We start from the raw sequence: 12,490 nt of genomic DNA on the forward strand, positions 1-12,490 counted from the left end.
GGGCATTCTGCTGCGGGTATGTGTGTTTGTTGGTGCTTGCCAAGGGCCAAAGTGGCCTATGATACAACCATCCGCCGGTGGTACAGCTTTTATCAATTTGTAGATATCTCAGTCCCTTCCTCCACCAAGAGTGATCATCGCCGTTTACCTATCGGAATCCGACTCCTTTGTTCAAACTTGGTCGGCCGTGCCGTGTTCAGAACTCTCAATATCGGCTGTGACCCATGTCCAAGCGGAGCTACGATAGCAGTGCTCACGAGAAACGCATTTCCAAGTATCGTGTCAACGATGACGATTTGTTCGAGTACGTATGCTAATCAGTCAACATCGGCCATTTCATGTAATTGACTGTTTTCGGATCCGCGACATAGATATGTCCTTCGTGTAGCGTGCGTACCCTTGCTCCGCGTACCAGTACCAATCTCACGCATTTTATGTCATCTGCAGTATCCTCAGCTATGTCATCCAGCCGAAAGTATCAAATCATCACGCTAACACCTCCGAGGCAAAGGAGAAGGAACATCATTCAAAATTCTCAGGAGCCATATCCAACTCCATTGTATCCATAGGTGATATATTCAAGGACCTCAGGGATGGGTCGAAGAGTGTCAAGTTTCCAGAGAAACTCCTCAAAGTCTTGGAGCAGAGACTGCAGAATATAGCAATGGGGAAAGATGCTGCGTCCGTGGCATAACTGTGCTGTGCTCTAGGACTATATACTGACGCTAAGGTCGCAGGTATTCTGACCAATTAACAAGGCGAACTATGGCCGTTTTCTATGGACAGTTCATGGGGGACCCTTTCAGAAGGCAGATGAAGGAAAACAGGAGCATAGAGGAGTTGATCTTGATGTTTGCTTCACAAGCCACCAGCGTGCTCAGGAAGGAGCCCACACTCGCTGATGATGGATGGAAGGTTGAGGTGAACAACCAAATTGCGCAGTTCGTGAGGATGCTTCGGGATTGCTTGAAGACTCTCAGCCATGTTTCGCCCGAGCTCAATTCACGCCTGGATATGTATCACGCCAAACTTGCGCCGCCGCAGCCTTCGAATGATTCGGGGTACGACTCCGCATCCGTGTCGCGGGATTCCATCAGTACACAGCCGAGCATCAGCCAAAGCGTTTCAGATATGCCCTTTGTGATGATTGTGGCACGCCTGTTCAAGATTCCTGAGAGCGCCATGCAGAGCGAGGTGGATCGGATGCGGAAAACATGTACAGAGAAGGTAAGTGATGTCCTCCCAGCGGATCTTGCTACTGAACATCAGTAGGCTGCTGTTATAGACCTCAAGGTGAGACGACAGGTAATAGGAGAGAGATGTATTGACCGTGCACGTATCGCAGACTTGCCTGAAGAATATCAATGCTGGCGCGCCATTCCCTGGTAGAAGGGAAGACTTCAGCAGTGATACTGCGTGGAATCATTGGCGCACTCAAGAAACCTCGATTCTCTCCCAGCTCATGGTAGCGATGATGTCGCTTAATCCCGAACTTGCTAAGTCCATGCCTTCAGACAATGGTTCCATCTATCCCACATCGGGGGCTCGTCCAAACTCTACTCGTATCGACTCTCCTGGTGGAACGAAGCGACATACTTCGATTGGGAGCCGACACTCGTTCTTCGGAGCTGCAGATGAAGGTGAGGAGGACGGCGACGACGAGGGGGACGACGGCGATGAGATTCGTGTTGGCCACAATTTTACGTTTATTCCGCCAAATCCCAAGAAGTTCTACAGGCGTCTCGTCGAATACTGTCTCGTCACGGATCTAGAGTTCATGTTCAGCCCCGAAGTGGACGATGCTGATGAAGTTCCCTTGAGTATCCTCAGTCCTCCTCACGTGGAACTTATAAACGAGTGTGCGATGCGTTGGCGCATAAACCATACGTATCGTGTAACAGTGTTTTTTGGATCAGATCAAGCAACTATATGAGCGTAGCGACGTTCCCATGGAGTGCATACCAGAGGCCCTGCAAGGCATCACGAAGTTATTGCAAGATCTCGAGATTGACAAGTGGCCCATCCATGATGTGCGTGGTTAATCCACATGATCTAACCTCTCGCTGAGTTTCTTCATAGTCAGAATTATTGGCATCCATCTATGGTGGACTTTACAACATCTTCCTCTCTTCTCTATATCACGCCGTGGATGCTTTGCCGAACCTAAAAGTCAGCGTGGTTCAGCCATATCTCACTGTTCTCGACCACGTACGGGAGAGTGGACTCATCGAGCGTTTTGAGGCAGATATCAGTGCCCGTTTGGCAGACTTGACGACTCGTATACAAGATGTGTCAGTCCAGTATTATCAAGAGAAGATGCAATCTTTGCAAGCAAGCCCCGGAGTCAACCGGGCGTTACCATTGCTGCTGATGACGGACGAACTGGAGAAGGCAGCCAAACAACTGGACAAGCGATTTCCTGATCCCCTTGTTGGGTATGACCTTGCACGAAGCTTGACTTCGGGATACTGATGTTATGTGCTTAGGGTGGTGGATTTAGTTTCTCTTGTGGTGGAAGCCCAGGTTCCACTGTTTATCAGCGAACTTCAGAACTCCTCGAAGCGTTTGTATGAATCGTCGATGAATGGTCCAACTCCAGATGTGCCTATACAAGACATATTTTCGCTCTACCGACGAACGCAAGCATTGCTGTCAATGTACAAGGCATTTGCTCCTCAGTGAGTGTTTTCACGGGTTTATTGCGAAAACCTTAATGTTTGCAAGGGGACAACTGGAGTTCGACCTTGGGCAGTTTTTCATGCCATACGTTCATCAATGGCTCGTCGACACGGACAATAAGACCGGCCAGTGGGTGCAAGCTGTAAGTCTCATTCACAGTCGCTGGGGTCAAGCTGAATGAGAGTTATCAGGCAATAGCGGCGGACAAGGTTCGTGTTGTGTTTGTATTCTCCCATTTTCCACTTAAAGCTGTTTTAGTTCGAGGCAGAGAATACAGAAGGGCACAGTGCATCTATCGTCGACCTCTTTGATTCCCTCCGTAGTCCAATATCTTTCTTGCAAGACCTCGAGTGGTCAGATGAGTATCAGGAGGCGAGATTCCTTACCAGTCTCTCCAAGGTGCTGATTCAGTGCATTTTTGTCACATGGCGTTTATTGACGGTGTTATCCCTAGACGATATCCAAGGCAATCGAGCAATACTGTCGCTCTGTCGAAGAGCTTTTCATGACAGAGATGTTTCCGCGCCCAGCGGACTACCTGCAGCCGCAGAAATCCTCTGCCTGGCTCGAGAGAGCCAAGTTGCTTGCAACGACAGGCGAGAAGAAAGTCGAACCATTCAACTTCCGCCCAGAGTCTTGCGTCAAGCTGAACAACGTCGAAGCTGCGCGGAAGCTTCTTGACAACCTATATAACCAGATACAGGTGGACAAGGTCGCTGACACGATCGCTAATCACGGGACCGCCTGTTCCCGACAAAAATGAGCGGGCGCGATTCCTGTTTGCTGTGAAGATTGTTATGGCAGAGGACTTGATACCACTTGATAGTAGTCCGTCCTCATTGCTAGACACCTTCGTGACGCTCAGCGACGAGGCTGGGAATCGCCTTGTAAAGACCAGGACGATTTATGAGAGCTTGAACCCGCGTTGTAAGTCTCCGTCAAAACTCTTGGACATGACTCACTTATATGGCGAAAAGGGGAAGAGACTCATGACATATCAGTCGACAAGCCTTTATGGTTAATGTGCAGTATACGTGATCGCGCGCTCGTGGGTCAACATGACGTTGTTGGCCGGTCCTTCATATGCCTCAATCCCAAGGAATTTGGCGATTTCTTGACCCACGATGTGTGGCTGAATCTTGAGAACACCAACCATGGTCACCAAGGGAGGATACTTCTTCGAATAAGTATGGAAGGTGAGAAAGATGACGTGCAGTTCTACTTCGGCCGGGCTTTTCGATTCCTGAAGCGGAGTGAGGGAGACATGATGCGGATATTCGTCGACAAAGTAAGCCGCCAAATACGATGCCTGGGCTCTTATTATAAGTCTCATTTGTTGGTAGATGTCACCATACATACGACAGTCACTGTCCCGACCTATCCTCAAAACCTTGATCAAAGCCGGATCTCTGGGGCTGGATTACAACAAGGCACTTGGGAATGTCACAGCGCTCTATCGCTCCGCACTGGGCTCTAACGCCAGTGAGGTGCAGGTACCTCTTCCTCAGAACGAGAAATCTCGCGTTCGGCCCGAGGAACTTACTGACGTGGAGATTGAGCGCGCGATCATTCCTCTGTTCGATTATTTCGACGCCAACCTTCATATTCTCAACACCTATCTTAGCGAGACCGCAAAAGATATGGTGATGATGAGGGTCTGGAAGGAGATCCTGGTCGTAATAGAGGGTCTGCTCATACCGCCATTGTCCAAGCTCTCGAGCGACATGAAACCACTCAGTGACAAGGAGGTAGACATTGTTTTCAAGTGGTTGAAGGTGCGTGTAATACTTTTGTGCACGTATATTCCTGATGGCTTCAAACTAGTTCCTCCGCGATTATTTCTATGCGGAAGGCGAAGGCGTTCCGCTGGAAAAGCTACAAAACCAAAAATATCGGGATGTTGTCTCCATTCGCTTGTACTATGACTGGCATACGTACGCAATCTCGTTTCATGTACTGGTAACGACGCTTCATTTTCCTTGCAGGGATACTCTTATGGAAGAGTGCGTGCGTGCTATGCAGCAAAGCTTGCGTGAAGCTGTTCCGGTCAAGAAGCGCGTGAAGAGTGTCTATAACCAGCGGAATCTAGGGACCATCAAGGAGCGCAAGAAGGTAAAGAAAGAAGAGAAGGAAGTCTCGAACGGTGAAACTATCATGAGAATCCTTCGCATGAGGTATGCATTACACGTCTCTGTGAGCATCAATCCTGACCGAGGTACACAGACCAAACACACAAGAGTTCATTACCCAGCAGCTTGAAATGATGACGACTGTGCAAGCCGAGCGCGAACGCACACAAGCTGATAAACAGCAGCGAAGATCTCAACGACCGCGGCAGTCGGAAATTCCTGAAGTTCCGCCGTTGCCCTCCGCTGCCTCGTAGCCTTTGTATATCACAACCCGTATACCCTACAGGCCATTTGTGTCATCTGTTGACGTATCTTAGGATGGGACGATGTGTTTACCTGTGTGTCCAAGAATTGAATTATTACGAACTCTCTAGTAGAGTGGACAATAACTGACGTACGAGAGGCTGCGGAAATTATACTTGGATCCAGAAAGTGCAGTCTCAAACGTACAACGTAATGCACATCCCGTCTATACGCATCGAGATCAATGTGATGTAAATCCTTTTGGTGAGTCATATTGAAACATGGAGACACGACCAACTTGTTCTTTTCGGATGAGTTGTGATCACGGTGAGGTAATGTGGTGGTCAAATGATCAGAGTGCTGGGGATTAACCAGGGGATTCCACACCGGGGCATTCATGAATCTAGAGGTGCGGGGGGGGCACAGGGGCCCCCAAGACTAGATAGTATTGTCTTACATAGAGTTACACTCTCAAAAGACAAAAATCTGGATTTTTTTAGAAAAAAAAAAAACCACGGGATTCCTCAGTATAATTTGTATCTGTTCGATGTACCTGAAATGTAGTCCAGTGCTCCCGCGACTGGCCAGAGTAAGTATCATGCTTGAATGTCTCACACCATCGCGGTCCAATCGCGGCGCTTCAACGTTATCAATCTAAGCGCGCGACTTGCCTTATTTAGCGAATGTTATACTCGTTCACAGCCTCAGGTGGTGCATTGTTTGTTTTTGCAGAAGTTGTGACTCGTGCATGTGAAAGGTCACCCACACGGTGTCCACAGCGACGGTGACCCTTGCGAGGACAATGGCTCTTTATTTTCCAGATCAGACGCTCTCCTGTACTTGGATTGGATCAAAAGCAGGCCTGTGGCCAGTGGAAGTTTCAGGTTATTTCACTCCGCGTCCTTCTGTCCACTTCAGCTGCCATTAAAGGCACTAGCGTTCCCTTTTTCTTTCTCTGTTGCTGGTCATCTTCTGCTTTTGTAGCCTTTAATTCTTCTCTAGTGATTGGCCGTTTAGTGTCACCCTTTTGTTGCGTCTACATTGCCCGCGATGCTACCCGCCAAAGCTTGTGAGTCGCTGCCATCCAGGAATGTACTTGCGAGTTAACAGGATGATGACTGTCAGATGTTTTCATCAGTCTTAATGCTGTCCGCGCTGTCAGCATTATCGCCCTTCTTTTAGTTTTTTCCAGCAGCATCCTGGTGATGGTTGATGATATCGAGGCAGTCAATGCATTTGTCAATGGCGGGAGTAACTCAAACTCCACAACTAACTATGACTACATCCAGTAAGTTCTTTGGGTGTGTCATCGCGAGTGTACTCAATTTGCTGGCTAGAAATAGTACAGTTCCTAATCAGCCAGCTGGCGTGTTCTGGGCAGTATTGAATCGGCTGTTGATCATTGTACAGACCGTCGTCTTGATTCTTTCAGAACTAGGTATGATATTGGCAACAATGTATGAGTATTCGTCATCTCAACCTCTCAAGGTTGGCCTGCCGCGTTCTTTGATCACTACTTCCCCGTTCTCGGGAGCAACTTTGGAGTAGGTGCTCTGGGAGTGATGCAATGTCTGTAAGTTGATAAGCCTATCCAATCGGTTTCTTACCAACTCATCCGGTATATCAACAGCATCGGAGCTTCTGTTCTTTCTCACTTTGTCAAAGTCTTCCCCCTCGTCTCTGGTTTCTTCCTGTTTTCTATTGGCTGTCTCAACATTTTGATCGGCCTTATCTTCCGAGAACATGTCAAGTCTACGCGTTCCATATTGTCTTTCCGGGACCGAGCAGAGGATGTGTTGTCATCGTTCGATAAAATTAAGGAAACACCGTTCAGCAAGTATAGGACGGATCGAGACGCAGAGATGGGTGCGTGACAAGATTCGAGTTTGCACAGGCATCACTGACTTTTACTTGTTGTAGGCCTGAGCGTCAAAGAACCGGATGCTGCGCACACTCACACTTAGCTGTGTTATTGATGCCGTCATTCCCCAATTCCCGCCAGTTTTTAATACAAGTGATCAATGTCCGATGTGCTCTTTGGTACTAGAAATGTATTTTCTTTGTCTATCTGTACGGCTTGCACTGAACTGTGAATCTATGCCTGTCCACCCCGGTGGCAGAGTACGAGTTAGCATGACAATCGGAAGTCCACCGACCCCCAAATATAAGAAAGAAGCTTATGACGAAAATGTCCAACATAGGGTTTACGACCCCAACGAACTCAATCTGAAGCAAAAAAAAAAAACTGTGAATCTAATCAATACCAAGATATGACTCTTGACGTCACTCTCGTACGTACTCATCCTTTTCTTTTACATACCCAACCACTCCTTGTTACACGCCTCATACACGTTCACCTTTGATTCTCCGTCTCAATGAGCGTATTAATTCCTCTCTCCGTCGAATATTCTCCCTCAGTCTTTGATCCAAGACTGAGTCCCTTTCCCGTTCCCAGTCCGAGCCTCTTCGTTCGTAAGACCCAACGTACTATCTATGTCATTGAAGAAGCGGGAAGTTCTCATGGTATTTTTAGAGCAACGGATCCTCCCAAATGCGGGCTGCAAGCGTTTACGCTTTAGTCTGTGGTCAACGATAACGACCGCATCGCCCACCGCATGATCTCAATGCATAAATGGTACATTAAGGTCCCAAACAAAAGCTTGGCATTTGGCAGTCCTCTGAGTCATTGGGCCAAGGAAGACCGCCAACTGAAAACTTTGGGGCGCTGTGCTGGTCAGACACCTGAGCTCCCCCTCTGACATCAATACATCCTGTCCTAGACTCATAATACCCCATACCACCAACACATTCATCAAGTAGATGAGCATCTCTCGCACTATCTTAGACTTCGATTTTGGCAATGCTTGACGTAGTCTAGCCGTCGCGATTTTATGAGTCCGTTGAATAATATTTATTACAAAATCTGTGCCTTAGGAGACGTATGCTATGCCTTTGCAAATCGAAGAGAAAATGGCCTCCCGGGCGGGTGGCATCGGTGTGCACACTGAGGACCGCTCATGGACTTCCTAGGGGTTCCGTATCATACATCCAGTATTTGTAGCAGATTGATCCATTAGTACGAACCGCCGATGGTAACCTAGACACGCTGCGAAAAAAAGAATTGCTCTCTTGATCAAATCTGTACTACTGGATCCATCCTGAGGCGCTCCGAAGTTCGAGATACCAGCTGTGCTCATAGCAGCGGATTAATTCGGCGATGCGACTTCACCTTGGCATCTAGGCCTCATACCGTCGTAAAAGATCAGTCCTTGGAGTGCAGTCACGAAGCATTACATTTTTTCACATACGTTGAGCTGGAAAAATACTACTGGAACACTAATGTAATACAATCACAGGTAATGTACAAAGAAACTGGACGTCCACATATTGGCGATGGAGAAGGGGGGTATGCTTGCACAGGTATAGAGAGCGGTCAGCATGTCCGCAGAATGGTGATGAACGTCGTTGAAGAACGACGACGTGAAAAGGAGCAGAGGGCAACAAGGTCGTCGTAACGCCACGAAAACCCCGAGAAGGAATACGTGGCACTGGTTTAACCAAAAGCGGTTTGATCCCAGCTTGAACACTTCCTTCCGATAGGTCCAACCATTTGGATACGAATCAGTCTTCCTCCGGAACTTCGTAAATACTGGACAATGAAAGTCGGCGACGTGGAGTCATGAGACTCGCGCTGCTCCTACGACGGCGGTGGCTGCGCTTGGAGGGAAGGGGTATGGAGCTTGACGGTGAATGAATGTTGTTTGACGGATGCGAGGTAGAGACGGATGAAATAGACAAGTCGTCGGATAAAGACGACATGGAAGATGACGGAGATGAACTATAAATGACGTAGGGTTCTTCCTCTTCTTCGCCCGATGATAAAGAGAGGGATGATGCAGTAGCAGTCAAGCGGGTAACATCACTATTTTCTGGCATCGGTGATGATGCTGCAAGACTACCGGAACAGCCAAAGGACATCTGAAAATCGCGTTAGTGACATAATTCATAATAATCCGCAGTGACGATCACCAACCACATCCTGCCGTGCACTGGTTGCTCGAATCCACTCAGCAACGCGACGTGCCCATTCTCTCTTTTTCAGAAACTCGATCCGTTCCTTCCTCTGCTGCGCGGTTTCGATGAAATGTTGCTGTCTTCCGCGCACATCATACGGAGGGGAATAAACAGGGGTCGTGACTGGATGTGATGAAGCGACTAGGAGATCGTTGACAGGGTATCCTGCATCATATAATGGGGACATCGTAGAAATCTAGAGTGGGTCGGTCTAGATAATGATGGTAATCTGAAAAGGGTGGAAAGTTGTGTACGAGGGTTGTCTCTGATTATATATGACGGCATGAATCGTGGTCTAGAATGTTTTCCAGAAGCGGTTCAACCTGTCTCGGATTAGTCAACGTAAATTTCATTTATGAATCCTATTCATTTTCGTAAAAGGCATCATCCGAATCGGATCCGTTCAATTATGGTCGACCCGAGCGTCTTGGAAAATGGACTACTAAGGCCTATTAGCACATACTAGCTAGTAGCTGAAGCGAGCTCAAGAAGCTGGAAGTTGTACGATCTTACGCGGATCACAAAAGCTGGACCGGCAGGCGCCGAGAAAGATGGGGAAAAACACGTTCCCGGCTCTTGCCAGCACTCCCCTTAATATAATAGTCCGACATGCATCGTGTGCTTGACACTGCTTTATAGTTCAGGCTCACCGTAATCACAGACCCAGTCATCTGACCATATTCTTTCGCGTCCGCGGTGATACGGCAAAACCCATTTTAAAGATATCAGAGGTGTGTTTCGAATCGGGCGAGAAACTGATCGGTGCCAAGAACCTAGTACTAACAATATGCAATCAGGTATGCCCCTCGTACCTTTCTTCTGCTCTGCTTTTAAGCCCTTCAGCCATGGCTATAAATCCCTTTTTCAGTCCATTCCCGACGAAGACCCTGATCAAATACGCGAGGAGCCCACCAAATACCTCAATCGTCTCATAACGTGTTTTGCCTCCCTCGATTTCTACGAGTGCCTGCCACCGTTCTGCGGTGAGTATCCAGTGTGGCATTTCGATGTTCACCCATGCTGTACGATAATTTTCATGATCCAACACAGTAATCCGCTCGAACGCGGAGCTTGGCAACCATTTGCTGTCAAAGGACGGAGGAATATGCACCGGGTGGATATAAAGGTAACACCCTTCACGTGGAGTATCGTCGGGCAGGTAATTCTTCCGCGCGTCTGTGATGCGCTGGTCTCGCCTTTCCACGTTATTCACATCAACAGGTACGCAAAGGATATGGAGAGCATAGCTTACACGAACGGATTCCTAAATTCCCGAGTCAGTTAGGTGATAGAATGGAGAGTGAGACCTGCAAGTCATCGTCAAGTGCGCAGCATTTACCATTCCTTGTATGACTTCCAGTCCATCAATACTTCCCACACTACTTCGCGAGGCGCATTTATAAGACATGAAGACGAAACTGAGAAGACGCCTTTCGAGGAAAGTGGGGGAAGACCAGTTCTAGACGCCATGAGATTTCAAGTAAGCCGCTATGTAGTACTAAGGACAAAGTTCGGAGAACACCAGCAAGTTGGTTACTGTCGGGTAACGTCACTGTAAATTATGTAAGCACAAATGATTGAATATAACACATCGGAGGTTTGGACATTTTACCTCTTGCAAAATTTCAATCAAAAGCAGATCTAGACCTGGCCTGGAACGCTCTGGAGCGCTCTAGATTGCATTTCGAATGTGATTTCACTAGTGGCAAAATGTGGTAAAATGTTGAAACCCCCGCTGTGTAACAGTCGGCAACCCCTCTTGCATCCAAATTCTGTTTGACTCCTATCTCTTACTAATTCTTCCAATGTCTCTCGACAACGATACATACAGCACGACCACCCCCACCCTATTAGATAACCTTGCATTTAAAAGCGCTCTTCTTAGCATGATGAGTGACACTGGGCCGGACTCGGAGACGAACGACGAGCTGAAGCATCGTGCCCAGTCCGTTCTTTTGGACATGGGATCCACGATAACCCCAGTTGGCCCGCACGGGGTTAGGACATATGACCTATTGTACGCAATGATTGAGGGTTCAGAAAAAGCCGGTTTGTTGAGCGGTGTACGCTACGCAGCGGCTGCCATCATAGTGGCCTATCAAAAGGGAGAAGCGTTCAACTCCTCTGCATCAGAGTTAATCAAGTTGGCGAATGATTGGTTTTTCTTCTTCCTCTGGCCTTGTATGTTGTCTTCTTTGTTCACAAGCTGCTGCTCATGGTATGAAAGTCAGGAGAGCCTTTAGATCTGACGACTTTCCACAATCAGAGTCCTCCGAGTCCACCCCAATTCTCCATGCTTCCGAAGACGTCGCTGACGCTGTGCCTGTGACGCCACGAGGGTCTAAATTCCGGAATTTGGTATGCTGCAGCGTTCCGCCTCGTTGTTTATCTAAAGACCGTCTAGATTAGCGAACGAGACGACAAGTGTGTAGTCACCGGAACTTTTAATATACAGAAAGGTCCATATCCCCCCGGTACCGAGGGTCGTGAAGGGCTCCTCCATGCTACTTACATACTCCGAAGATCCATTGCTCACGAGCGTTCCGGAAGTAATGTATGTTCTTCAACTGTCAAGTTGCTGTATCCGTTCAGCTGATTTGTTCACCAGCGCATCGCAGGGAACGATCGACATAATTAAGCACCTTATCAAGCTCCCTGAAAATATCATAGACGACCTAACTGGTATCATCGATAACCCAGAGAATGGAATGTTGCTTGATATGACAATGCATGATACACTCGACATCTACATGTGGTGCCTACACTCCACAGTATGGTTAGGTTTTTGTCGTGAAATTTAGATACTTATGCCCTTGACAGGATGTCTTGCACAAGTATAAATTGCACTGGTTCCGTCCCATCCCTATGTGTATGGAGAATTTTACAGAAGTCCATTTCCAGGATCACTCTCAAACTGGCATTCAGCTTCCTAACCCTGCGTACATTGCGCTCCATTCTGTGATTGCCCATGTCCTGCACCTCAGTGGTGCTGCAGAAGTCATAAACAAGGTTTATGATGCGTTCTTTGGTAAACTAGATCATACGGTGCCGTCTGAAAATCGTGCTAGCAAGGAAGATTTCCCTATCAGACTCTTGTTAATCGAGTTGACGACAAACAACAACCACCTCATGGATACACGCACCCTAATGAGATTGTTCCTCCTCGGGGCGGGTGAGTCTTTTCAATAAAACGCATCAACCAGACCGATATATCCGATGTCATGAGAGTCTTTTTGCTGATGAATATTTCACAGTGTTAATTAGGGGTTAGTATACGCCTAAATGTCATATATCACTTGATGTGAACTCAACCGAAAGCGGACTATTATTGTTACGTCAGCTTTTTTTTTCATCCAGACAGTTGC

At 47.7% G+C, this 12,490-nt stretch overlaps 5 protein-coding genes across 5 annotated transcripts; 3 read left to right on the top strand and 2 right to left on the bottom strand.

Moving 5' to 3' along the window:
• Positions 1-45: 45 nt before the first annotated feature.
• Positions 46-5,465, top strand: DFJ58DRAFT_791730 (uncharacterized protein). The gene is made up of 18 exons (XM_041390323.1): positions 46-304; positions 372-389; positions 448-681; positions 738-1,227; positions 1,346-1,900; positions 1,923-2,030; positions 2,080-2,435; positions 2,487-2,678; positions 2,725-2,821; positions 2,871-2,888; positions 2,938-3,078; positions 3,134-3,391; positions 3,444-3,606; positions 3,657-3,967; positions 4,023-4,454; positions 4,504-4,613; positions 4,665-4,853; positions 4,903-5,465. Exons 1-18 carry the CDS (start codon positions 225-227, stop codon positions 5,060-5,062), a joined length of 3,912 nt encoding a protein of 1,303 aa, XP_041243279.1. The 5' UTR covers positions 46-224; the 3' UTR covers positions 5,063-5,465.
• A 321-nt stretch (positions 5,466-5,786) lies between these two features.
• On the top strand, positions 5,787-7,182 carry DFJ58DRAFT_791735 (uncharacterized protein). The gene is made up of 6 exons (XM_041390324.1): positions 5,787-6,120; positions 6,177-6,339; positions 6,389-6,489; positions 6,540-6,624; positions 6,682-6,917; positions 6,972-7,182. Exons 1-6 carry the CDS (start codon positions 6,102-6,104, stop codon positions 7,013-7,015), a joined length of 648 nt encoding a protein of 215 aa, XP_041243280.1. The 5' UTR covers positions 5,787-6,101; the 3' UTR covers positions 7,016-7,182.
• A 1,144-nt stretch (positions 7,183-8,326) lies between these two features.
• Positions 8,327-9,449, bottom strand: DFJ58DRAFT_791738 (uncharacterized protein). Its single transcript, XM_041390325.1, has 2 exons — positions 9,085-9,449; positions 8,327-9,029 (listed from the first exon to the last, which is right to left on the bottom strand). The coding sequence occupies exons 1-2, from the start codon at positions 9,310-9,312 to the stop codon at positions 8,673-8,675; spliced, it is 585 nt and encodes a 194-aa protein (XP_041243281.1). The 5' UTR covers positions 9,313-9,449; the 3' UTR covers positions 8,327-8,672.
• A 315-nt stretch (positions 9,450-9,764) lies between these two features.
• On the bottom strand, positions 9,765-10,667 carry DFJ58DRAFT_791741 (uncharacterized protein). Its single transcript, XM_041390326.1, has 3 exons — positions 10,465-10,667; positions 10,378-10,389; positions 9,765-10,321 (listed from the first exon to the last, which is right to left on the bottom strand). The coding sequence occupies exons 1-3, from the start codon at positions 10,593-10,595 to the stop codon at positions 9,919-9,921; spliced, it is 546 nt and encodes a 181-aa protein (XP_041243282.1). The 5' UTR covers positions 10,596-10,667; the 3' UTR covers positions 9,765-9,918.
• A 263-nt stretch (positions 10,668-10,930) lies between these two features.
• On the top strand, positions 10,931-12,314 carry DFJ58DRAFT_885781 (uncharacterized protein; the record flags this gene model as incomplete). Its single annotated transcript, XM_041394637.1, has 5 exons — positions 10,931-11,306; positions 11,353-11,483; positions 11,530-11,679; positions 11,744-11,896; positions 11,946-12,314. The coding sequence occupies 5 exons, from the start codon at positions 10,931-10,933 to the stop codon at positions 12,312-12,314; spliced, it is 1,179 nt and encodes a 392-aa protein (XP_041243283.1).
• Positions 12,315-12,490: the final 176 nt, after the last annotated feature.

The sequence above is a fragment of the Suillus subalutaceus genome, assembly GCF_016647625.1.
Source record: "Suillus subalutaceus strain FC151 chromosome Unknown DFJ58scaffold_62, whole genome shotgun sequence".
Classification (NCBI taxonomy): domain Eukaryota; kingdom Fungi; phylum Basidiomycota; class Agaricomycetes; order Boletales; family Suillaceae; genus Suillus; species Suillus subalutaceus.

Excerpts from the sequence above, each read along its gene's own strand:
- DFJ58DRAFT_791730 (XM_041390323.1), top strand. The coding sequence starts at position 225 with ATGTCCAAGCGGAGCTACGATAGCAGTGCTCACGAGAAACGCATTTCC. Across the intron at positions 3,607-3,656 it reads TGAGAGCTTGAACCCGCGTT|GGGAAGAGACTCATGACATA; the intron begins GTAAGTCTCCGT and ends TATGGCGAAAAG. Across the intron at positions 4,614-4,664 it reads TTGTACTATGACTGGCATAC|GGATACTCTTATGGAAGAGT; the intron begins GTACGCAATCTC and ends TTTTCCTTGCAG.
- DFJ58DRAFT_791735 (XM_041390324.1), top strand. Across the intron at positions 6,340-6,388 it reads ACTAACTATGACTACATCCA|AAATAGTACAGTTCCTAATC; the intron begins GTAAGTTCTTTG and ends TTTGCTGGCTAG. Across the intron at positions 6,490-6,539 it reads CTTGATTCTTTCAGAACTAG|GTTGGCCTGCCGCGTTCTTT; the intron begins GTATGATATTGG and ends CAACCTCTCAAG.
- DFJ58DRAFT_791738 (XM_041390325.1), bottom strand. The coding sequence starts at position 9,312 with ATGTCCCCATTATATGATGCAGGATACCCTGTCAACGATCTCCTAGTC. Across the intron at positions 9,030-9,084 it reads CCAGTGCACGGCAGGATGTG|ATGTCCTTTGGCTGTTCCGG; the intron begins GTTGGTGATCGT and ends CGCGATTTTCAG.
- DFJ58DRAFT_791741 (XM_041390326.1), bottom strand. The coding sequence starts at position 10,595 with ATGGCGTCTAGAACTGGTCTTCCCCCACTTTCCTCGAAAGGCGTCTTC.